Here is a 26,360-nt window from a genome sequence, read left to right as displayed (position 1 = left end):
AGTAGATGAATTCTCACATATGGCTTCATTTATTACAGTTCTACAAGTATTACATCTTCTTAAATTCAATATCTTAGACTACGTAACTTTGGTTTTCTTAAAATCAGCATTGGTTGCTTGATTGTAGGCTTGTCACCAAAAAGTGCTGCTTCGCTTTCTGTGGTTGGAAATCTTTTCTGATATATCAAGGGATATTCCTTCTGAAACTTTAAAATGAAGTGAAAAGTTATAGAGAATATTTAACATCATTTCTGCATTTCAAGCCAGTGTTCACCATTTGATAATAAATTCATTCCCTTTATCAAACATGTATTCCAGGGGATGAGTTTCCTTTTACTTAGTCCTTTGTCTTTGTCTCCCCTCTCTTTTCTTAGATATTCAGGTTAGTCCATAAGACAGCTTGACTCCTTAGATCTCAGTATTACCATTCCAGGACTCCCTTTTGCTGCTCACCTTCCTCCTTCCCCCTCTCCAGACCTCTTTTCCCTTTTCTTCGATAAAGCCTATAAAGGTCAGAGGGATTGAGGCATCCAGTTTATGTGACATTTCCTTGATATGGAGTTGGACTAGCAGAACCATGAGGCTACTTGGGTTCAGAGTAAAAGCAAAAAATTCCAGATGGTAATGATGAGTCAGTCACACAGGTGTTTATTGTAATTCAAATGCTATAACTGCTTTGCCAGACTAACCTAAGCATAATCATAGGAAGCACTAGTAGTAATGGAGACTTTTTAATTGAGAAATTGATTCTAAATGTAATCAAATAACAACCAATGTTGTTGTTGTTAAGTGTCGTGGAGTCGGTTCTGACTCATAGTGACCCTGCTCAGAGCTTCCAAGGCTGTAAATCTTTACAGGAGCAGAAAGTCTCATCTTTCTCCTGCAGAAAGGCTCGTAGTTTCAAACTGCAGACCTTGAGGTCAGCAGTCCAATTTGTAACCACTATGCTACCAGAGCTCCTTAACAACCAATTATTGTTGTTGTTGTTAAGTGCCATCGAGTCGGTTCCGACCCTTAACAACCCTAGATAGGGTTTCTGAGGAGCAGCTGGTGAGCTTGAGCCGCCGACCTAACAGTTCAAATGGCTTTGCAGTCTGGCCAATTAACCCACAGCACAACACCAGGACTCCTAACAACCAATAGCAGTATATTAAGACTTAATGGATGACATAATTGAGAATCTGCTTATTCTCTTACCTGTTTTAGTTTTTTCCTTTTCTCCTTTAGAGGCAAACTATTGTTTTTAATAATATTCTCTAAAAGTTCTGCAATTGCAGCTTGAGAGGTAGAAATTTTTTGTTTATCAAACTCTTCTGCACTAATCTGCTTACAATATGTATAAGTTGGCAACGGAGTAATCAATCCATCTCCAGGAATTTGAATCTGTAATAAACACAATAATACAATACAAATCTGCTAATTCTGGTCATGCTCTTATTTGATTAAGTATTCTTTTGGTGGAATGTAGCAACTATTATTTGCTACCAACCAAATGCTCAGTACACTAAGAAAATGATATATTATATAGCATTTGTTAAGTGTCATCAAGTTGGTTCCGGCACATAGAGACCCTGTTTAGGGTTTCCAAGGAGCAGCTGGCGGGTTTAAAACACTGACCTTGTGGTTAGCAATCCAGTGCTTATCTTACAGTATCACATCAATAAATCAGTAGTATCTAAATCTTAACTCCACAATTTACTACTAGATACTATTAGCTTTGTAAGTCTTCAACAAGCTTTTAAACTATTTCCTTGTCTGAAAAATGAGGATAACATGAGATAATATATAAGGTAAGAAACATGAAAACATATGCTGGACAGCCAAAGACTGAGTATAGCCGACATACATTGGTTGGTTACTCAGCATTCCATCTTTTAACAGTTTCTCCCCATTCTCCTTCCATTAGCATCATCACTTTCTTTGAAGAACAGATTCTCTTTAAATCTATGTACATCGACGGGACCTCCAATCAGAGTATGTTCCTCTCTCCATTCACCCTCAACCACTCAAAGGATGAGCATTTAACCCAGATTGGGTCGAGAGCCCAAATTAGGACCTTTTAAAATTAGAGGTGAAAGGGTGGTTTAGGTGAAAGGGTGGTTTTCTTTTCCTTTGCATTGCAAATGTTAAGTTGGTGATTCAGGAGCTATTTGCAGCCATATTCCCCACCACATAAAGGAACAATTTATCAAGCACAAAATCAAAATGGAAAAAGATAGAAAGATGGAAACAGAGCTCCCAAATTGTCTAGTTTTTACTTTTTAGAGGTGGTTTTTGTGAGCTGATAAAGTTCCTCTTTTGATTAGGGTATTTTTGAGATGAGTTTCCTTCTACATGCAATTGACTAATGCAGAGCATTTCAATACATATAATACCTACATGACCCTTCCTTAAGCAGTCAAGATGTTTCTCCACTGCACTCTGTAAGTAAGAGGGTACTTGAAGAATTTCCTGATGATGATCCATTAAGAAAGAAACTAATCTTGCAGCCAGCAGCTCATCAAGATCTACTTCTTCCGCACAGCATAGCACACACCGAGAAAATGTATGCATCATCTAGAAACATATTAAAAGATGTGAATTTAAAGCCTAACATTTCATACACAGAAACATTAGGTTTTATCAGAATATCAGTAATTTCAGATAGCATTATGTATAAGCACTGAGATAAAGTGATAAGCAGATTTCAGCGTACAATGAGGCCAATAATTCATTATAGTTTGAATGTCTGTTATGCTTAAATCCTTTTGAAATAACTTGTTAAGTATTTTCTTAATATAATTCCAAAAGATTATATAAAGTCTTGTGGGCTTTTCTTCAAGTTTTTCACAATTTTATCAGACTTTTTTTAATACCATAAGTTCCTTAAGTTTGTTAAAGAACAATAGAATTCATTAATCTCACAAAACGAAAAGCCAGGGAATATATAATATACAGAACACATACTCATCAGTGATTGCAAAGCATTTTGAAACTCTGGAAATTAGCTTTTACTGCTTATTCTACCAGCTTTTAAATAGCGATACATAATATATACATGGTTTAATTCCATCATAAGGAAACTTCAAATTCCAGGGTAAATTTTGTGTTTCAATACTCATTTGTTCACTTATACTCATATAACCCACTAAACACACATTCATACAAAAATAGTCAGAATATTAGATATTTAGTCTCTTTCTAAGACTCAATCTTCAACTTTCACTTAGTTCTTCTTAGTCTTGGTGAGCTCATCTAGTCTCATAAGATCAGCAACTACCTCTACATGGATGATTAAAAAAATCTGCCTTCTTCCCCAGGCTCACATTTCCAATATTGTTAGGAAAATTTTACTTAGAACCTTCGACAAATTGAAGCTATAATTTGAGGAAGTATCAGCTCTAAAAATAAAAACAAAAACGAAACCCAAGAGATCAGAGAAACTATTTCAAGGTTTAATTTCCAATAATAATCTACACATATAAGGGTAAGTAAAAAAGTACTGCTATAAAATCATACAAAACTTTATTAAAAATATGAAGCTATTGTTTTTTCGACATATCTTCCATCCAGGTCGACATACTTCTGAAGGTAGTGCTCCCATCTCTCTAAACCCCGCCCCCCCACTGAAGAATTCTGAGCTCTTTGATCTATACCACATCAAAATGGCAGTTTTGGCAAATTCAAAAAGGACTTCAGTCACATTCCTTTAAAACGCTCTTTGAGTTTAAGAAACAAAAACAAGTCTGATGGGGCAAGATCAGGGATGTAGGGTGGATGGGGTGAGGTTTCCTAATAAAATTCTCAAAGGGTAGCCCTTGCTAGTTGCATAGAATGAAAAAGCTAATTGCTGTGATAGTTAAAAAGTTCAGTATAACTTTCCTGGCTGTTTGCTTATCAATTTTCATCAAATTTCTTCATAATAAACCTCCATGATCATTCAGGATCCTTTGTAAAATTGGATAAAGATTGCCTCTTTGGAATTCTAAACACCAGTCGCCAAAACCTTCTGACCTGACCTTTCTGCCTTGAATTTAAGGGCCCAGAAGATCCCCTTAAAGCCACTGTCTTGATTGGAGTTTTATTGAAGGAAAAGAGACTAAGACCAGAGAGAACATGTTTGCAGCCATTCAATGATCACAGAGACATGTTTAAACATGTTTTGTTTGTAACAAACCTGTACAGGTACCAGTATGAACTAGAACCCTAGTAGTAGTACTTTTTAGCAAATCCTTGTAAATGCTTCCACTCTTATCCTTACTTGGGAGCTTGAGACTACTTGAGACTCCTATCTCTCAATGCTTTGCCCAGTGACCTGCTATTCATAATCAAATACAACTTTACTATTGCCACACTCTTTGAAACAATTTGATTTATGGTATGTGAATTTCACATTACATGGTGTGGCACTGTGGGTTAATGTGCTGGACTGCAAGGTCGGTTTGAACCGCAAGACCAGCCACTCCTCGGAAACCCTATACATGATTGCTGTGAGTCAGAACCAACTTGATGGTACTTAACAACAAATCTAATTCTGGCGTGGTGCTGTAGGATCAGCACTGGACTGAGAACCACAAGGTTGGCAGTGCAAACCCGCCAGCTATTCCTCGGAAATACCATATAGGGTCACTATGAGCCAGAATGGACTACACGGCACATAACAACAACAAAATATACTTCCATAGAATAATGTTGTTGTTGTTGCTAAGTGTCGTCAAGTTGGTTTGGGCTCATAGTAACCCAATATAGGTTTCTGAGGTTGTAGATCTTTAAAGCTTCAACTTTCTCCTATGGAGTGGCTGGTGGGTTTGAACTGCTCATCTCATACTTTTGTTGTTGTTGTTAAGTGCTGTCAAGTCAATTCCGACCCAGAGCAACCCTGTATAGGGTTTCCGAGGAGAAGCTGGTGAGCTTGAACCGCTGACCTCGCAGTTCAAATGGCTTTTTAGTCTGGCACATTAACCCACTGAGCCACATACGTTGTTGTGGAGTGCCATCGTTTCTGACCCATGGCAACCCTGTATAGGGTTTCGAGGACTGGTGAGTTTGAACAGATGACCTTACAGCTCACGGTGACTTTACAGTCTGGCGCATTAATCCACAAGGCTACACCAGAACTAATATCAACCTCTAAATTTTCAATGCCTACACATCACTTCTTCTCTTCCCACCTAACAGAACACTAGCACAAGACAATATACTGTGGTCTGATAGAATAAGTAAACCATTGTGAAGTTATAAAGGATAAGTGAAGAGGCAAAGTCGAAGGTTAAGATAAAGACCAAGATGTGAAACTTTAGCATAATAGGAACGATAGTGAAAATACAGACTTTAAGACCAAAACATCACTTGTTGTTGTTGGTAAGTGCCATCGAGTCGGTTCCAACCCATAGCGACCCAGTACAGGGTTTCCGAGGGTGTAAATCTTTACGGGAGTAGAAAGCCTCATCTTTCTCCCGCGGAGCGGCTGGTAGTTTCGAACCGCTGACCTTAAGGTTCGCAGCCCGATTCGTAACCACTACGCTACCAGAGCTCCTTAAAACATCACTAGCACAGTATTTTAAACGGGTTTCTTTTGTTTTATTAGTAACGACTTATAGAGATGCTCTGAGTAGGAATTGACTTGACAGCAGTGGGTTAGGTTGTTTGGGTATCTTTTCTTTAGAAAATAAACTTACCAGTGATCTTGTACCCATTGCATCATGGAGTTTGGGCATATCAACATTTTGACTCATTCGAGAAATCATTCGCATTAAAAGTTGAAGTTTTCTACGATTTGGTGGGGGAAGCAACAAGCAACACAATTGTAGAGCATCAATGGCAACCCTTTCTAAATGAGGCTGCAGCAAACCTAGAAGGGAAAGTTACCAAAAACAAGAGCAACAATAAAACACAAAACAAACATCAGTGTCACTAATTCAAACTACAAGTATATACAGCTAGCACATAAAGAAGGCAAATTATAGAAGACACAATGAAGAAGGCAATATGTTTTAGGATTGCATTTCTTTTGACTATTTCTATACTTAAGATTAAATAATAATGAAATCATTATTTTCTTTACAACCTACTTCTCAGTGGTCATGTCCTTCCCTTATTACAAATAAAGTGATTCAGAAAAAGTGAAATTGAAGGGAAAGAAGTAAGTGCTTTTAGGTAAATAAAATAAATCTTGTCATTACATGAAAAATGACACTTTGCTTTTGAAGGAAAAACAAAAAAGAGCAATTCAGAGAAGAAAAGCCAGGTAAGTAAGCACAGGATTAGTAACATTACATGCATCGAAAGCTTCAACCTTACTTTGTGTGCCAGTCAACATAGAAGTTGGAGAAAAGGAATTTTCTGAAAGTGTTATTGTACTTTTGCAGAGTCTTTTATTGAATGTGGTAGACTCTCCAGGTTGACTTTTCACAGCTGTTTGTACACTTGAGCTGATTTGTCCAAAATGAGTGATATGATTTGGTTTAATGGTAATTTCAGCCACTGGTGTATTCATGTAACTATTCTTTCTTGCACTACTTCTTAAAAGCAAACTCTGAGATCTACAAAGCTGCTTTGGTTTGCATTTCCCATTAGATAACTCTTCTTGGTCCTGAACAGTGGAAGTAGAGGTTCTCTTAAAACCAACAGAGACTGGTTTTTGAATAATTTCTTTTGAGTGATGATTCAATAAGGGCTTGGATTCTAAAAATTGTTTATTATTTTGTATTTCTATATTAGAAACAGATTGACAGAAGACACTGGAGACCTCTTTACTTGAATTGTCTGGTATATCTACAATGCCTTCCAAAGAGTAGCACCTTGATTTGATGTTAGAAGACTGAGCATGCATATTATTTAAGCCTATTAAATTATGACAACTTCCTCCCATTATGTCATTAGCACTGGCTCTTCTGTTTCTTAAATTTACTAGCTGGGTTTTCTTAGCAGATCTTTCTTGAAATCCTGGATCACTTATCTGTAGTTTCTCAGTAGAATCTGATTCCTCCTTGTTTTTGTCTTTATGAAGCAGACTGAGAAGAAGACACTCAGTTGATTTGAAGGAATTCAAATTGTTTACGTGAAGGATTTTTGAAGACTGTGGATCATCTTGGATTTTATGTATCCCATTGGGTCTATTTGAAACTGTGACGTAGCCACAAACAACTACCAGAAAATGAAACAAACAAAAAAAAAACAGATGCAACTGTGTGATAGTGGACAAAAATAAAACAATAGTAAAGTAACAAAATAAGCATCACTAAAGTATATTTTGTTAGTAAAGTACAAATAGCAGTTGTTTAATTCAGAAGCCACTTAAATAAAACACATGCAACAAACATTCAGTTTATAAACGTGCAAGACTGATTAGAAGTTTTCCCATTTATTGTAATACAAGATAAATGTATTGTTGACATAATTTGAAAATTATTTCAATAGTACATTAAATGCATTATACCAGAATACATTAAATATATTAAATGCATCTTGTCTCAGACTACAGTATTAGATAACTCTTAAGTATAAGATAACACTATATCAATGAATCTAAAAGTGGTTCTGTCATTTTTATATTTACCTCTAATTCTAGACCTTATAATTATAAGAAGCTTGGAAACTTTAAATGAAAAATAAAAATCCATACATACCCAAAATATTCACAAATAATTCGTAATATTCAAAGGTAAGTAGAGGTTCAGGGAGATCTAGAAAATAATCTGCAATTGTTCTGAATACATCTCTTTCAAATCCAACGTAAGTTGGATTATTCATATCATTACTTCTTGGCCCTAAGAAATAAAAGGCAAAACAACATAGGCAGGAAATATATATGTATGTATATATATAAATTGTGTTGTTGTTAGGTGTTGTAGAGTTGATTCTGACTCATAGACTGTATATAGAGTTTCTGAGGGTTTTTAAATCTTTGTGGAAGCAGAAAGTCTCACCTTTCTTCTAAGCAGTGGCTGGCAGGATCAAACCACAGACCATGTGGTTCACAGTCCAGCAGCATATGGAGCCACCACACTCCAGTCTATGTCTCTATCTGTATAGGATGCTATTGCTCTATCATGATGTTATTGACTAGTTTTGACTCATAGCAACCTTGCCTAGGGTTTCCAAGGAGAGGCTAGTGAGTTTGATTTACTGACCTTTTGGTTAGCTGTTTATCCTACAGCACCATACCAGGACGTCATATATACATTTGTTGTTGTTGGTAAGTGCTGTTCAGTCAGTTCTGACTCTGTATTGGTTTTCCAAAGAGCAGCTTGTGGGTTTGAACTGCCGACCTTGTGGATTGTGGTCCAGTGCTTATCCTACAGCACCACACCAGGAGTCCCCATATATACATAGATAGATATCCAAACCAAAACCTGTCAATTCGAGTCTGACTCTTAACAACCCTATAGGATAGACTAGAACTGCTCCATTGGGTTTCTGAGGCTGTAATACTTTACAGAGCAGATTGCCTCATTTTTCTCCTTTGGAGAGCCTGGTGGGCTTGAACTGCTGACCTTATGGTTAGCAGAACAACACTTAGCCCATGGTGTCACCAGGGCTCCTATTCTTAATACTAAATATTAATACAAAATATCTCTGAGTAAATAACACATTGTTGTTAAGTTGGAATCCAATAAATGATGTATTTGGTGTCATAGAAGTAACATGGACTGGAAAGATAGGGACAATACAATCCCTAAAGAAGGGACATTATAAAAATACCTTCAAGTATACCTATCTTAGTTACTAACAAGGAGCCAAGGCATGAGAGAGACGGCTAGGTAGGTAGAAAACACATTAAAACAACAATAACAAAAACTGTCATCAATATTAACTTTATGATCAAGATCTTTAACTTGATTTGATAAAATATCTATAACTTATTCTTTTTAATTATTATTTACTTATTTTATCATATTGTTACCCAGTGAACAACAAAGGAGCATACACTTACCCTGAGCATTAATGAATTACATTATACTTTTAAAATTATTCATTTTGTAAGAACCTGAAAAAAATGCTTTTACATCAAGATTATTGAATGTAATTTAACCTTTGGTGATTTAGAAGCATATACCTTTGCATAATTTTTTAAAAGGTAATTAAGGTTACATATTTGAATGATGGTATTAGATTATAAAACTCAATTATGACTGATCATTGTAGAAAAATTTGATCCATGAAGTGCTCAAAAATGATATGCTGATGAGTGACAAATTACTTTTTTTCATAAACATAAAAGTCCCAGTATGGAGTATTTATTATCATGGAGTAGAAGAATGTTATAAAGCACCTGCATATTGAAGGTTTGTACAACGGCAAAAGTGGTTTTATGGGACTTCATTTCTGACTGAATTTTTTCCACTTATAAGTTCTTACTTTGGATGACATTTAGTCACTTTGGATCGTGTTGAGGCAATTGGCATAGATTATACCTTACAAACCCTGAGATCTTACAGCCTAGGATTTTATGATTTGTTCCATATGACTTATGAATGATGAGCTTAAATTATTCAATTCACTTGTGCATAGAAAATCAAGGGCCTCACAACACATTCCAAATACAAAGAAATATGAAATAAGAGTAGCTCTACTGATTTTCGCTTAACCGATAAGAGAAATGGCTTAATATTATCAGGACTTCTTAAATTATTTTACAATTTTTCTTGGTTTCTTTTGAATATTATCAACATAAAACATTTCTTCGTTTAACTTACAATTTGCTAGGCACTTCATGGCAGATAATACCCAGTGAGGAAGGTCATCTATACAAAAAAAAAAAGAACATTTCCAAGTAAATCACATAATTACTGTATGGTTAATATGATTATAGAATGAAATCTATTTAAAAATATATCTTAAATATTTTAAATGATAGAGATGCAAGAATTTGACTCTTTCTACAATATTTAAAACAACTATATGAAAATCAGGTATGAATTTGTGGTGGGTTTAGAAATCAACTCCTAAATTCAACTTTACCCAGTAGTATCACCTTCACTTCACCTGTTTCTGTTCTACCTGTAATATGCCATTTGAATATGACCGATTTGGGAAAAACCTGTGAGCTACATCTGAATATTAGGTGCCTGACTGGGGCCAATGGTTGGCACTTGACTACTAACCTACTGATAGGTGTTTCAAACTCATCCAGCAGCATTGCAAAAGTAAAGGCCTGGTAATCTGCTTTCATAAAGATTACAGCCATGAAAATGCTATGGAGAAGATCTGTTACACATGGGGTGGGTCACCATGAGTCAAAATTGACTTGGCAGTCATATATTTGGTTTTGGTTTGTTTAATAGCGAGGCTAGCTTAGTCATTTAATTCCACTAACTGAAATATGCTGCATAAAATTAGCTATTTTTGACACAAGCACAAAAATACCACTCACATTTGACTTGAAAAGTATATGGTTAGAAAGAGTAGAAACTTGGATGAGAGTATATACTAGTAAGTATGCTATCTTAGGTAATGAAAGACTGGTCCAAAGCCACATGCACAAACATCATAAATTCATCAAAACATATAAGGTTTTTTATTTTGCTCCTTTAATGGAACCTCAGAGTTCTTGCCCAAAGAAACCCAAGTAATGCGTGCTAGTTAATTGTATAAATAGCAATTTGCTACAAATAATGAGCCAACATTTTGAAAATGTATTTATTGATACACTTATTTACAATCAAAAGTTTTCTCATGCATTTCTTTCTTCAAGACAGATTTGTTTGTTCTTGGCAGGCCTCAGCACTTTCAATACACTCTCCAAACCCTTAATTCAAATGCATAGATTTTTCTCTTGTCTTCCTTATCCAACTTTCACATGCATATTAGGCTATTGAAAACATTATTGCTTGGGTTAGGCATACCTTAGTCCTCAAACTGACATCTTTGAAAAGGTCTTTTGCAGCAGTTTTGCCTAATGCAGTATGTCCTTCGGATTTTTGACTGATGCTTCCTTGAATGTTGATTGTGGATCCAAGGAAAATGAAATCTCAGAAAACTTCAATTTTTACTCCATTTATCATGAAGTTACTTACTGGGCCAGTTGTGAGAATATTTGTTTTCTTTACATTCAGATGCTGAAAGTTGTAGTCTTTGATTATCATCAAAAGTATTTTAAACCCTCTTCAACTGCAGCAAACAAGGTTACTAATGAGTTTTCCTATAATCCTGATGTAACATTCTTCATATAATCCAGCTTCTCATATTACTTGCTAAACATACAGAATGAATAAGTCACGGATGGTCTGTTCCATAGTCAGTCCTGACCTTGTTTTGGCTGAACACATTGAGCAAGACCATCATCTCTTTCAACATTTGTAGTCAGTTTGATTCCTATATATTCCATCTGGTGAAGTTCACATGTAGTCGCCTTTTATGTTATTTTAAAAAGGATATCTGCAATGAATAAATCGTTGGTCTTGCAAAGTTTTATTATGGGATTTCTAGCAAGGCATATTTTCCAAGTATTGATCCTCTTTGTTTCCAACTTTGGCATTCCAATCGTCAGTAATTATCAATGCACTTTAATGCATGTCTGATCAATTTCTGACTGAAGAAGTTGGTAGAATTCTTCAATTTCATCATCAGTTTTGTGGGTGGTGTGTAATTGAATAATAGCCACATTAACTGGTTTTCCTTGTTTTTTGTTGTTGGGTGCCATTTCACAGTGACCCTATGTACAACTGAATGAAACAATGCGTGGTCCTGTGGCATTCTCAGTTGTTATGTTTGATCCCACTTGCTATTGCCACTGTACCAATCCATCTCCTTGGGGGTTAATTCCTCTTTTTTTGCTGATCCTCTTCTTTACCAAGTATGATGTCTTTCTCCCAGGACTGGTTCCTCCTGATAATATGTCAAAAGTATGAGAGATTATTCTTGCCATTCTGACATCAAAGGAGAATTCTGGCTGTACTTCTTTTAACACAGATTTGTTTGTTCTTCTGGCAGTCCATAGTACTTTTAATATTTGTCATCAACACCGTAACTCAAATGCATCAGTTCTCCTTATTCACTGTCTAACACGCATATGAGACTATTGAAAATATCATGCCTTGGGCCAGTCGCACCTTAGTCCTCAAAGTAACATCTTTGCTCTTGAACATTTAGAGATCTTGTGCAGCAGATTTGTCTAATGCAACACATTGATTTCTTGTGTGCTGTTTCAATAGAGTGTTGATAGTGGTTCCAAGCAAAATGAAGTCTTTGATAACTTCAATTTTTTCATCATTTATCATGATATGATTTATTAGTCTAGTGATGAGGATTTTTGTTTTCTTTATATTGAAGTACAACTCATAAGAGTGTAAACTTCATCAGTAAGAATTTTAAGTCTACTTCACTTCCAGCAAAAAACGTAGTATCATCAGCATCTTTCAGGTTATTAATGAGTTTTCCTCCACTCATGATACCACGTTCTTCTTCATATAATCCAGCTTCATGGATTATTTGCTCAGCATACAAAATGAATGCGTATGGTGAAAGAATACAATCCTGGCACACACCTTTCTTGATTTTAACGCATTCAGTGTTCCCTGGTTCTGTCAGAAAGACTCTCCTTGGTCATGAGCACAATTCTGATGAGCACAATTCTGGAATACTCACTCTCCACACTATTAAAAGCCTTTGCATAGTCAAGAAAGCACAGGTAAACATCTTTTTGATAGTCTCTGCTTTCATCCAAGATCCATCTGATGTCAGTAATGATATCCTTCATTTCATGTCCGCATCTGAATTTTGCTTGATCTCTGGCAGTTCCCTGTCAATGTAGTTTTGCAACCATTTCTGAACTCCCTTTTGCAAAATTTTATTTGCATGTGATATTAATGATATTATCTGATGATTTTCGTATTCTGTTTGGTCACCATTCTTCGGAATGGACACAAATAAAAATCTCTTTCAATCAGTTGGCTAGGTAGCTGTCTTCCAAATTTCTGTGCAGATGAGTGAGTGCTGCCATCAGTGCTACATCTTACTTGTAGGTATTAGAAATTATCCTGTCTCAGACAGCATGCATTTCAAGATAGGTCTTGAAATGTTCTTTTTAACAATGAATGTGATGCCATTCCTCTGCATTTTGAAGTTCCTGGCACAGTAAACTGTATGATTGACACAAAATGGCAAATACCAGCCTATTTTAGGTAACTAAAGTCTAGTATATTTTACGTTACTAAAGTCTAGATCTTCATATGCTCCAGTTCATTTTTGACAACTTCCAGTTTTCTTAGATTCATATTCAGTGCATTCCATGTTTGAATTATTAATTAATGTTTGTAGCTGTTTCTCTTCATTTTGAGTTGTGCCTCAGCAGCCAATGAAGGTCCTGAAAACTTTGTTCCATTCACATCACTACTGTCAACTTTACTTTGAGGAAGCAGCTATTCCCTAGGTCATATTTTGATCCACTTCCAACTAAGAGGCTCATCTTCTGGCACTGTATATGACAATGTTCTGCTACTATTAAAAGAAAAAAAAAATGTTTTCATCTTTTGACACTGTATCTGACAATGTTCTGCTGCTATTCTGCCTCTCCTTCCTAGTCTATTTCAGTCTGAAAACTCTGCTGAAAGCTGTCCACAGTGGCTGACCCTGCTGGCATTTCAAATCGTGGTGGCATTTATTTCAGTATCACAGCAACATGCAAGGCACCACAGCACTACAAACTGTCAGATGATTGGTGGTAATACATTATAAACCTATAAAAAGACCCCCCCAAAAAATAACAACAAACAACCAAACCTACTGCTGGTGCATCTATTTAGATTCAGAGACCCTATTAAACAGGGTCCATAAAGTTTCTAAGACTGCAGTCTTTATAGAAGTGGACTACCCTATCTTGTTCCAACAGAAAGTTCAAATCACCCACTTTTTGGTTAGCAGTCTATTTGAAGTAGTAAGTCATCTGAGTTCCCATATAACTACACATAACACCAAAAAGCTAGTGTCCATCAGAATATTTTCTGTTACAGAATTCAGCTTGCATCTTTCTATTGTCACTATATATGCAACCCTTTTTGTTGTTTGTGTGTATGTTTAATGTGTTTTTGAGTTGGTTCTGACTCATAGTGAGCCTGTATAGGGTTTCTAAAGTGTAGCTGGTGGGTTTGAACTGCCAATCTTGAGGCAACCCTTGTTAACAAGTTTTAAAAGATTATGATTTCTTTTCTTATGAAGCTTAGTTATACTAACCTGATTTGTCTTGTAGTATAACTACTCCATGTTTATTTGTATTGGTCATGTTGTACATTATATACTGAGGAATTACTTGTCTTGGATTTATGACTTCTTCTAGGGATGAGACACCTAAAATCGTTTGCAGGCTAAATAAAAGAAAGAACAAATAAACAGTTACCCCCATAAAATACAAATATAAAATATATGACTTGAAGACAAGCAAATACAGAATCTTTCTTTCTTTCTTTTTTTTTTTTTTTTTTTTAACCCAAACTGCTAAGTCTTGTACTTAGTACCCATTTCCAAATATATCTAGTTCAATACTTGTCTAAATTCAGTATGGAGTCTTGTACAGCCATGACTTTGAGAAAAATTAAAAGCAAAAAATGTGGAAAGCATTCTATTTCTGCTGTACTAGATAGAGCTATAACAAGAACATTTATAAAGAAACATGTGCAAACTAAATTCTATGTTTTTAGGACTAATCTGTTCTTTCTCATAAGCCTAATTTGATGTACATGTCCAAGTAATAATCTAAACATCTGAGGAACTTGCTTATAGCTTAGTTTTTGCTTGTTGTTTAGTGCCAGCGAGTTGGTCCTGACACACAGCGACCCTGTATGGGGTTTCCGAGGAGTGGCTGGTGGGTTTGAATTGCCAACTTTGTGGTTAGCAGTTCAGTACTTCTCCTACAGCACCACACCAGGAGTCCACACCAGTAACTCTTCTTTCTCATTAGCCTATTTGGATAAAAATGTCAAATTAAGAATCTAAACACCTCAGGAACTTGGTCACAGCTTAGTTTTAGCTTACTGGATCAGAATAACATATCTCCAAACTTCTTCAACATCTTCTTGTTTTATTTCTTTGCTACCAACTGAGTTTTCTTGGTCTTCATCAATTACTTCACACTTTATTTCCTCTGTATTTTCCTGAAAAAGAATTGTCTTGATTTAATTGTTGTCGGTAAGTGTCTTCGAGCTAGTTCCAACCCATAGAGACCCTGTATAGGGTTTCCAAGGAGCACCTGGTGACCTTAAACCACCAACCTTGCAGTTCAAACCGACTTTTCAGTCCTGCGCAAAATATTGAACAAATATCACTCCCAATATTTATTTAGTAATTCTGTCAATATCAGTCCTATGTGGAGTTACAAGGTTTAAGTGTCACTTGAAGAAATATCAATATGGTAATAAGAGATTTTGGTTTTCTAGCTGTCCCCGAATCCCTGATTTTAAACAATATAAGCTTAAATTATATAATTATTGTCTCAAGTAAACCTCACTACCATTTTCATTATCAACCATTAGGGTTCCAAACAAATTTCCACAAGAATTTTTAAATGCAATATAGGTTGGGAGGCTTTAGTATTGGCTTTAAATGTTAAAGAAACATTTAAGTCATTCTATTACTGACCACATGATAATTACATTTAATCACTAGTAAAAGAGAAAGTTTTACCTGAGAGGAATGTAATCCATGCTTTTTAGGAGTTCTACGAGATAAGTTTCGGAATTTAAAAACATTCTCTTTATCTTTTGAAATGTTCTCTAGGCTGTTTTTTCTCAATTCTGGATGCCTTCTTGGAAGAGCTTTAAGTGGAGAAGTTGTAGGAAATCTAGTTTAAAAATATTATGAAATTAAATAATAAGAGATCAGAAACAAACTTTTAGAGCTAATTTATTAAAAAGCACTACGGACCGAGTTTACAATAACAAAAAAAGAACATACTACACAAATTGATTTTCCCATTAAATCTTGCTAAGCAATTTTAACATTCCCCCCTTTCTTTACTACATTGTACACATTTTAACTTTATTTTTGGATTATTGCTGTTAAGCGCTGTTGAATCAAGTCTGACTCTCCTGGACTCCATGTGAGTAGAACTGCCTAGATTTCTTAGGACTCCTGGTATGGCACTATACGATAAGCAATGGACTATTAACCAAAAGGCCTACTGTACAAACTCACCAGCTGCTCCTTGGAAACCCTATCTAAGGTTGCAATGAGACACACTGACTTGTCAGCACTTAACAACAATCTGTACAGAAGTAGGTCATCAAATGTTTACTCCCTGGAGCCTCTGGGTGGGTTCAAACCTCTTGGTTAGTAGTTGAACCCGTAACCTTTGTACCACCAGGGCGCCTTTATTTCTGGACAACTCAAGGGTTATTAGGATCAGCTCTATTGGAGAGCTACTGTTTGGATACAAAATAGCTCTATAGTGCTACATTTTCCCAATTCGTTTAACGGACTACTTAATTTGTACATATTTTCTGCCCTTTGACTGATTGCTGTCAAGCCCAGGCTCCTGCTGATGATACTATTTTTTCTTCCATTTCATTATGAAATATGCATCAAAGTATACAGAATACAAATCAACATTCACATTTGTAACCATTGTTGTTAAGTGCTGTTAAGTCACTTCTGACTCATGGAGACAATGTATAAGGTTTTTAAGGCCTGTAAATCTTTGCAGGAGCAGAAAGGCTCATCTGTTTTCCTCAGAGCAGTTGGTGGACTTGAACCACTGATTTTATGTTTAGCAACCCAGTGTTTATCCTACAGGGCCACAGCGCTTTATTGTTAGGTGCCATCAAGTGGGTTCCAACTCATAGCGACCCTATATAGGGTGTCCAAGCAGCATCTGGTGGGTTTGAATCACCCCTTGGGTTTCAAATTGACCTTTTGGTCCAGTGATTATTCTATAGCACACATCAGGATTCCTATGTAAAAATAAACCAGGGCAATTGTTAACATTTTGCCATAGACTCTATTGTTTTTTTGAATGAAAGAAAACAAACTAGATTGAAGTTCCCTAGTATTTTTTGCTTATTCCATTTCTTCTCCTCTCTTCCTAAGGTAAATATATTATAGTTAATATATTTTCTTCTGGTCCATGTTTTTATACTTTTAGTGTATATATAAGCAAGATATGGCTTGATATTTTTGGTATCATTTATGATACACTAAATATAAACATATGCTTTAGTATCCTTATAAGATCTTTCTTACCTTAATGTCATAAAATATTGTTTTCCCTTAAGAGTTCTTTTTTCTAATTATGTATTTAAGCTACGTATAATTTATTTTTGTGGCACAGAGCAAGATCTGATTTTATTCTTTTGCTTATAGAGACTTAATTGTCTAAACACATCTATTAAACAAGCTTTCATTTACAACTTGATTTGTGAAGGTATATCGGCTTTACATTATAACTCCCATATATGTATGCATTCATTTTTTCCTAATACTTAAATGTTTCATTTCAGCCCATATATCAGTAAGGCAATTCTTACTTGTCCCCTCCTTGTTCTTTAAAAGTACCTTGGGCCTTTATATCTGCAAATGAATTTTAGAATCTATGGTTAAAATCTACAAGAAATTATATGAAGGATTTGAATGAAATGCACTAAATGATACATTAATTTGGGAAGACTTTACTAACTCCTCTCAGTCATTTTTTCCATGTATTTCCTTCCATAAAATTGTATAATTTTCCATAATAAGGAAGGACCTGCATATTGTCAGGAAACTTTATTTCTAGGTACTTTACAGCTTTTTTATCATTGTAAAAGACTAGAGTCAGAGACTACTTGTGGAATTATTGCAGAAACCCAGGTGAGAGAATAATGACCTAAAAAAAGAGAACATTTATAAGTGGCCAGATTAGAGAATTAGGCAATATGATCTGATGATTCTATTTAAAAGGGAAAGAAAAAGAAAACAAAAATCAAAACCCCAAACCAAAGAAACAACAGGGAAGCAAGTACCATTCCCTTGTAAGGAATGTAAGTGTGATTTAGGTTAGGAGAAGAGAGTTTTTTTATTCCTGGGAGGGTGCTCTAGGATCAGCACTGGATTTCAAACCACAAGGTCAGCAGTTCAAACCCACTAGCTGCTCCTTGGAAATCCTAACGTACAGTCACTCTGAGTTGGAATCCACTCGGAGGCACTTAACATTTGAAGCACCTGTCTAGTAGACAATTTAATAAATGCCTCTAAAGCTCAGGAGAGTTATTTGTGTTAGAGATTTGGAAGTCATAGGAAAAGCAGATAAAGGCTTGTTATGTGATTGCCTAGGGACAGAGATAAGGTGGACAAGTCCAGGATGTTAAGGACCAGTAATAGAGTTGTTGTTGTTGTTAAGTGCCATCGAGTCGATTCCGACCCATAGCGACCCTGTATGGGGTTTCCAAGGAGAAGCTGGTGAGCTTGAACCACTGACCTTGTAGTTCAAACGACTTTGCAGTCTGACGCATTAGCCCACAGCACCACACCAGGACTCCAAGAAATAGGGTAGAGGAGTATAGGAGCCCACAAAGGTGACAGAAGAGTAGTTAAGAGAGGAAAGCTTTATAAAGTGTTAAACAAAACAGACTTCATGTTTGTTATAGCAGTTTACTTATATGGCATAAATCATTTCTGGCACATAAGCAAGAATCAATTTCTGAGACATTTCAATTCAAAGCTAGTAATGTCAAAAAAAAAAGTATTGGCATACAAATCCAAAGACCTAGTTGAATGGATATGTAGCAAATAATAGTGGGTAGATTAGAAAGAAAAAGGAGTTAAATTGGCTTGAGAGTCAGAAATGCTGCACAAAGTCTTCGATGGGAGCTGAGATTAGAATAAAAGTATATAAATTTGCCATCCTGACAGATGTGTTCAGTATTTCAACATGGAAGAATATTTCAAACAGAGGGAGCAAGATTTGTTGAAGCATGGCCTCAGTTCCCTTATTTGTTGTTAGGTGCCATCGAGTCGGCACCGACCCACAGCAACCTTATGCACAGCAGAAATGAAACACTGCACGATCTGTAAAAGGGATTCATTTTTAATTCTACTTAGTTAGTCTAGGGTTTAAATAAGAAAGTATCTAAATCATAAAGTAAACTTTCTGGCACATGCTAACAGCTTAATAAATATTCTCTAAACCCTGTGGTGAGGAATCCAGAGTGGTGCTGTAGAATAAGCACTAGACCACAAGGTTGGTTTGAATCCCAAGGTCAGCAGTTTAAATTCACTAGACGCTCCTCAGAGACCCTATACAGCGTGGCTATGAGTTGGAATGGACTAAACATCCCTTAACAACAATAACAAACCCTGTGATGGAGTCCTGGTATGGTGCTGTAGGATAAGCACGCGACTGCTAACCAAAAGGTTGACAGTTCAAGCCTTCCAGTTGCTCCTCAGAAAACCTATAGTCACTGAGTTGGAACCAACGTGCCAGCACTTAACAACTAATCCTGTAGTACATTTCTTCTGTTATTTATTATAGAAAGCTTACTATTAATTATCGTGTCATATATAATCTTAGATTATATGTTATGCAAGGGTTGTTGTTCTTGTTAGGTGCCATCGAGTCAGTGCCGACTCATAACGACCTTATGCACAGCAGAACGAAACACTGCCCAATCCTGGGCCAACCTCACTATCGTTGCCACGCTTGAGCTCATTGATGATGCCACTTTGCCAATCCATCTCACTGGGGTCTTCCTCTTTTTCTCATGACCTATAAACTTGTCTTTGCAAATTTGGACTCCATGAAATTAAAATCTAGTAATAATCAGTCATTGAAATGTGATGTTTCCATGGAGTCGGTTCTGATTCACAGTGACCCTGTATAGGGTTTCTGAGGAGTGACTGGTGAGTTTGAGTCACTAACCTTGTGGTTCAAACCAACTTTGCGATCCAGCGCTTATCCCAAAGCACCAGGACTCCTTGAAATGTAATAGGGCTATCAAAACATATAGAATAATTTCTCACTCTTTTTCACTCAACTCTGTTTTATTCTATATACTATTGCACATTTAAAAATTTTTGAATTTTAGAGTGATTAACTTTAATTTATATTTCTAAATAAGGAGCTCTGGTGGTGCTGTGGGTTATGGGTTGGGTTGTTAATCTCAAGGTTGGCTGGTTCAAACCCACCAGCTGCTCCTCAGGAAAAAGATGAGAGTGTCTGCTCTGTAAAGATTTATAGTCTCAGAAGCCCTATAAAAAGAGTTGCTATAAGTTGGAATCAACTTGAAGGCAGTGGGATTTTTCTAAATGGTTTTAGTTGGACTAGGGACAGTAACAATTTCCTAAAGAAAACACTACTTCTGAAGAAATACAACTTTATTGTTAAGTAATTCAATCTCGCAGTTACACATCTGTTCAGTACCTGAATAGCTGAGTGTTGTCATCAAGATTTTCTGATCCCCATCTGCCTTTGATATCTTCAATTACATGATTCTTAAGAAATTTTCTCAGCAGTTGGATAGTCTGTTGCCTTGTAACTTCAGGACCAAAATTACTATTATTTCTTAATAGGTCATAAAGCCAGTCCACAGCTTCACCTGCGGTGAAACAATTACCATATTTCTTAAAGTGTTGCCTATGCTTTCTTAAAGGCATTCCTGCCCGAAATGATGTGGTTACTTCATTCCACTGCAAAAAAAGAAGAAGTAGAGGTTAAACAATACAAAACAGCATCTCTTTATGATCTGAAATAAATTAGACAAATACTCCATTGGATAGTTAATTGACTTAGGAAGTCTAGAATTTAGGAGAGCTGCAATGGACTTGCTTTTTGGTCTTCAGTAGACAAAGTATGCATTCCTGTTTTTATCTCCACTATTATTAAGAATTCATGGTAACCCTTTATGTCACAGTAAAACTGTGCTCCATAGGGTTTTAATGGCTGATTTTTGGAAACAGATCACCAAGCTTTTCTGTCAAGGAGCCTCTTGGTGAACTTGAACCTCTAACCTTTCAATTAGACTCAACTTATATTGATGGCAGTAGAATATTAAGACTATCTGGCAGTACTATGTTTTATAATCATTATTTCTCTGTCATTCTTATATTTCTATGAATGTTGTTGTCAAGTGCAGTCAAATCGTTTTTGACTCATAGTGACCTTATATAGGGATTCCAAGGAATGGCTGATGGTTTGTGGTTAGCATCCAATGTTTATCAATAGCTACTAATATTTTCCACTTTATAGAAAAGGGAAAAAAGTTAGCGCCAAGAAATTCAATAGTTTGACCAAGGTCACAGAGCCAAGTGTTGAACCCAGGCATTGAAAGCCAGGTTTGATAGACTCAAGAACCTGTTCTCTCCACTAATATGATTGTCAAACAAAACTCAAGGCAGGCAATAGCTTTATTGGCAAAAGACCTTGGAAGTTTATAAATTTACTTAATATTTCTTATGTAAGGATTCCTATGGTGAAACTACAAGACTAAGTAAACTAGGTAAACTGCAAATGCACTGCATAATTATTAACACTGTGACATATCTACATTTTTAAGATACTTTGTTTTCGAAACTGTCCCCAAAGTAGCCAATTTTCTAGATTTGTTGCTCGTTCTAACAGTGCAGAGGTGTACGTGGTGGTGTAGAATGAACACAACACTTTTTTATTGAAAACTCCTACTGAGTCACGCAATGCTACTACTAGCTTTATAACCACTTATGTAACCTAACTCCACCACGGCACATAACAACAACAACAATGTAACCTATGTGGCCCCAACATCACAATGCAAAGTTTGGAGGCAGTTCCAAATCATAGCAACCTGTATAGGGTTTCCAAGGCAGTACATCTTTTAGGGAGCAGAAAGCCTCACCTTTCTCCTGTGGAGCAGCCAACAGATTCGAACTGATGACCTTATGGTTAGCAACCCAATTTGTAACTCACTACACTACCACGGCCCTTTAATGACCCAAAATATAGTGAATGAGTTGACCCCAACTCATGGCAACCCTCGTATGCACAGTAGAGCTACTCTATAGGGCTTTCAAGGCTGTGAATTTCAGCAGATTGCCAGGTCTGTCTTCTGAGGTGCCATTGAGACGGTTGGAAATATCAGCCTTTAGACCACCAGTTGAATTTAGCTTAATTGTTTGTACCACTCACAAACTACAAAAATACATAGCAATTCTTTTGTTTTCACATTATCACCTTTTTCAAGAAACATAACAGTAAACTGCTGACTATTAAATAGTTGCCTGGGAACACAGTAGTGAAAATGACAGTAGGGGTTCCTGACCTTTAGCTACATTACAGAATAACAAGGCAGTGCATTATGTAAGTGGGCTTTAAGAGTAGGCTCTGGAGTCAAACTACTAAAGTTTGCTTCTTGGCTCTAGTCCCACCACTTACTGTTTAATGTGACTTTTCCAAGAAACTATATTATTTCTTGTGCCTCAATCTCCTTATGCATAAAAATGGGGAAAACAGTACCTACCAAAAAGGCTTGTAGGTATGAACCACAAGGTCAGCGGTTCAAACTCACCAGCCACTCCTTGGAAACTCAATACAGGTTTGCTAAGAAAGAGCTTCTGGTAGCATAGTGGTTACAGATTGGGCTGGGAACATTAAGGTCAGCAGTTCAAAACTACCAGCTGTTTCGCGGAAAAAGATGCGCTTTCTGCTCCCATAAAGAGTTACAGCCTCGGAAACCCCTGTACAAGGTCGCTGTGAGTCAGAAGCGACTCCACAGCACATCACCACCACCACCACCAGAAAGGCACTTAACACCAACAACCTAATAGGTTTGTTATAAGGATACAATGATTTCATACAGTTACTAAGAAGGACTCTGCAGGAGAAAGATGAGGCTGTCTGCTTCTTTAAATATTTAGTCTCAGAAACTCTACATAGGGTCCTTATGAGTCAGAATCCCCTTCATGGCAGTGGGTAAGGAGAGCAATCAATCAGTAAATACTCCCAACTCCCACATGTGCTTGTTCTACTTTCATTTAATTTCATGAACTTTTAAAGTAACGTGAGCTGTTTAGGTTCCTTCCAGTCCTAAATTCTATCCTTGATAAGGATAAACACAATAACTTGCTGAGCAGCAGAACACCTGTAAAGAACACTATACCAGGAAAATCTGAATTCTCCCAGTTTTGCCACTTACCATTTGTGTGGCTAAAGGAAAGTCACTTAAATTTTGGGAGCTGAGTACAAAGCCACCTTAGTGAATTTCCTGCGACAACACTGGGAAACTGTAAGTGAAACTGTTTTGTTTAATCCTAAAAATATAGAGCTATTGAAGATCTTAGAGTAAACTCATTGCCTCCCGATGGATTTCTACTTATAGAGCCCCCTGGCAGGGCAGAATAGAATTGATTTCCATAAATAGGAAGGATATCCAAATCTTTACAGAGAAGCCCTGGTGTAGGATAAGTACCAGCATAAAGCTGAATGCTTCTATAAACATTTTTCTCCTTCCAGTTGTTGATGGGCCGAATCCAGCCACCTTTCAGTTAGCAGGCCAGTGCTTCACCAATGACTGCAGCACCAAGGCTTCTTCCAAATGCACAAGACACTAGAACATTACACATCCAATGTCACCAACAATGGTTACTGATGAGTAAGTACTTCCAAAATACGTCTGTCTTCTGAAATAAGCAACTGTTACCTAGTGTTTTTAGGCCAGGGCACAGTATAAGTTATGTTGTTGTTGTTGTTAAGTGCCGTCGAGTCGGTTCCGACCCATAGCGACCCTGTACAGGGTTTCCGAGGGTGTAAATCTTTACGGGAGTAGAAAGCCTCATCTTTCTCCCGCGGAGCAGCTGGTAGTTTCGAACCGCTGATCTTAAGGTTCGCAGCCCGATTCGTAACCACTACGCTACCAGAGAGCTATAGCATTCGGCGCTAAATTAAGGAAGCCGTGAAATCAGATCTTGGCATAGCAGAGGAACTCGCTCCAGGTTGTTTTCTGATCTTGACCGGAGTAGGAAGGCGTGGGGAGCGGCTAAAATCCGAACTGTCTGCAGAGGATCCCCGGGTCGCGGAATTTAGCGGGTGCGTTGTGGCCTTGAGCGGGTGCGCCGAGGGCTTGGGCTCTCAAAGATGGGTGAAGTGAGCCCGGCAAGGGTTCGGCGACACCGTTTGTTGCCCTCACCCATCTTCAATCAGGAGCCCTGGTGGCGCGGTGTTAAGCGCTCAGCTGCTAACCGAAACGTCTGTAAATTGCGGGGCGATGTGCCCATTCGAAATCCTTACAGATTACAGCGTTCAAAACTCTACGGGGGTAATTCTGCTCTGTCTCAAAGGGTCGTTATGAGTCAGAATCGACTCCACTGCAGTGGGGTTGTTTTTTGTTTGTCTTTTGCACCCACTGAATCTATTGCTCCGACCAGGGTAAAATTACAAAAGTGGAGGCTGCTGCCATCCCGCTCGTCGCGCGCAGACTTACCAATTTGGTGGCCCGATAAGGTCCGGGAGGCACACCCCGGTTCTCCATTCCGCCTTCCCGGCCAAAAGGTTTATTAAAGTCGGGTGTCGTCCATGACGCTGGGTCCCGGAGGTAGCAAGGCACATCCGTTGGCCCCGCTGTCGATTTGAATACTGCAGTGGGTTGCGCTGATTGGCCGGAGCGCAGGATCACGTGACGCCACGGCAACTTCAGCGTTGGAGGCTTGGCGGAGATGGGAGTGGGCTGAGACCTGTGTCAGTCCCCGAGGCTGATTTGGAGAACTTGGTTGGTGGGGACGGTGGGCGGGGGCGCGGGGAGCGACGCCGCACTCCTTTCCCAGCCTTGGGGCCCAAAGGTCAGGCTTGGGCTTCACTAGGCTCCCTTGGCACGGTTTCTCCCTCTTGCAGTCGATGATGGCAAGGCTGAGTTAGATTTCTCTGCTCACTAGGGCTGAGAGTGGGAACGGCGCTCTAATCCCTAACAAAATTCTTTGGAGTCCAGCTTTTGGTTTAAGGAAACGTGAAATTTAAAAAACAAAACAACAACCAGAAAAACCGGTTTTCCTACAAGACTCTAGGATTTCCAGCAGTGTTAGCATGTAAAGCAAAGCACTTTCGCGTTTCTTGGATGTGTCTCCCTTCACGCTCACCTTGGCCATCTCAGCAGGGCCCCCAACGCAAAAGTGTAGCTTCATAACTCCTTAATTCTGCTGGAGAATGGAGCATAAATGGATTTCCAAAAATACACTCAATGTAGGGCTTGGAAAGGATGTAAAACTTGCAAAACTGCTTCACTTAAAACCTACTCCTATTTCTTTATCATACGGTTTATGTTTCCATGCTGATCATACACTTAAAAATGTGGTGGGATCTTAGAAAACAAATGTACAACAGACATCGTTATACAAATGTACTCAGCGTTGAAGAGACTTGCCCAAAGTCTTGGATACAGATGGCAGAGCTCAGATTCCATACTTTTATTAAATGCTCTTTCCGTCACCAGCATGAAACTATTTCATATTAGGAATTCCTTAGTACTACAGACTGAGAGAATGTATGAATGATTTGAAGCAGTGGAAGAATTAATTTGAATTTAAACAACAATTTTGGACTTAAGGAGAAATAAAGGAAAATGTTACAGGGAGGAATGGTAGAGTAGTGGTTGGTATTTACCTTAACCATAGAACTAAAGGGCAGATCAATTGGAGACACACCTAAGGTCTGAGTAGGACCATTATCCCTCTCCCCCAGAAAAAAAAAAAGACTGTCATTGAGTGGATTCCTCATAGTAAACTTCCAGGGCAGACACAGTAGAACTGCTCCATAGGGTTTCCAAGATTGTAAATGTTTACTTGGTGGGTTTTTTTTTTGTTTTTGTTTTTTTTAAACACCATTAGCAACCAAAAAATTAACCCACTGTGCCACTAGGGCTCCATTTGGTATACAAACACAGTCAATTAGGATTTATGTTCAGGAAAAGAAGTAGAATAATAGATGTTGCAAAAATGGTGTTACCCATTTTTAAAATCTTGCTTTATAATACAATATATTAGGATTTTTTTTTCCTTTTGCTGTCTATTTTTCTTCAGAATGAAATGAAGATGAGACTGTGAAAGACAAAAGTACTTTGCATTTTTTGCATATTTCTCTGGTTTGAACTCATTTAATGGCAAATGGTAGCACCTGATTCAAAATCATCTCCCATGCAGGCTTTGTTGTTATGAATAAAAACAAAAACAACATAGTGACCCTGTACAGTGTTTCCAAGAAGTGATTGGTGAGCTTAAACTGTTGACCTGTGGTTAGCATTCCAGTGCTTATCCTAAAGCGCCACACTAGGACATTATTTGCCTCTCATGCTCATATGGTGACATTTTTCCTGAGGCTATATGACATGTGATGATGTCATTGTTCTGACAGTTTATGGAAAGTGTTTTCTAGAATTTTTAAATGTCATAGATTTAAGATATAAATATGTATATTTCCTGAGATTAATTCAAGTTTTCTCAGTAGTTTTATGTTCAAA

The 26,360-nt window shown here is 37.3% G+C and overlaps 1 protein-coding gene across 1 annotated transcript; it reads right to left on the bottom strand.

Annotated features, from left to right (window-relative positions):
- DEPDC1 (DEP domain containing 1) lies at nt 1–24,383 on the bottom strand. The gene is made up of 12 exons (XM_006862418.1): nt 24,336–24,383; nt 20,306–20,571; nt 15,598–15,754; nt 14,950–15,068; nt 14,152–14,282; nt 9,678–9,725; nt 7,608–7,748; nt 6,280–7,125; nt 5,658–5,830; nt 2,380–2,556; nt 1,198–1,383; nt 1–206 (listed from the first exon to the last, which is right to left on the bottom strand). Exons 1-12 carry the CDS (start codon nt 24,381–24,383, stop codon nt 66–68), a joined length of 2,433 nt encoding a protein of 810 aa, XP_006862480.1. The 3' UTR covers nt 1–65.
- Nucleotides 24,384–26,360: the final 1,977 nt, after the last annotated feature.

Source organism: Chrysochloris asiatica, unplaced genomic scaffold, assembly GCF_000296735.1.
Source record: "Chrysochloris asiatica unplaced genomic scaffold, ChrAsi1.0 scaffold00048, whole genome shotgun sequence".
In the NCBI taxonomy this organism is placed as follows: Eukaryota; Metazoa; Chordata; class Mammalia; order Afrosoricida; family Chrysochloridae; genus Chrysochloris; species Chrysochloris asiatica.
The sequence above is the reverse complement of the archived record's forward strand: the minus strand, read 5'-3'. Positions and strand labels throughout refer to the sequence as shown.

Coding starts and splice junctions, on each gene's coding strand:
- DEPDC1 (XM_006862418.1), bottom strand. CDS start 24,383: ATGGAGAACCGGGGTGTGCCTCCCGGACCTTATCGGGCCACCAAATTG. Junction 2,557..5,657: donor CAATGGGTACAAGATCACTG/GTAAGTTTATTT, acceptor ATATGTTTCTAG/ATGATGCATACATTTTCTCG. Junction 207..1,197: donor AAAGGAAAAAACTAAAACAG/GTAAGAGAATAA, acceptor TTCATTTTAAAG/TTTCAGAAGGAATATCCCTT.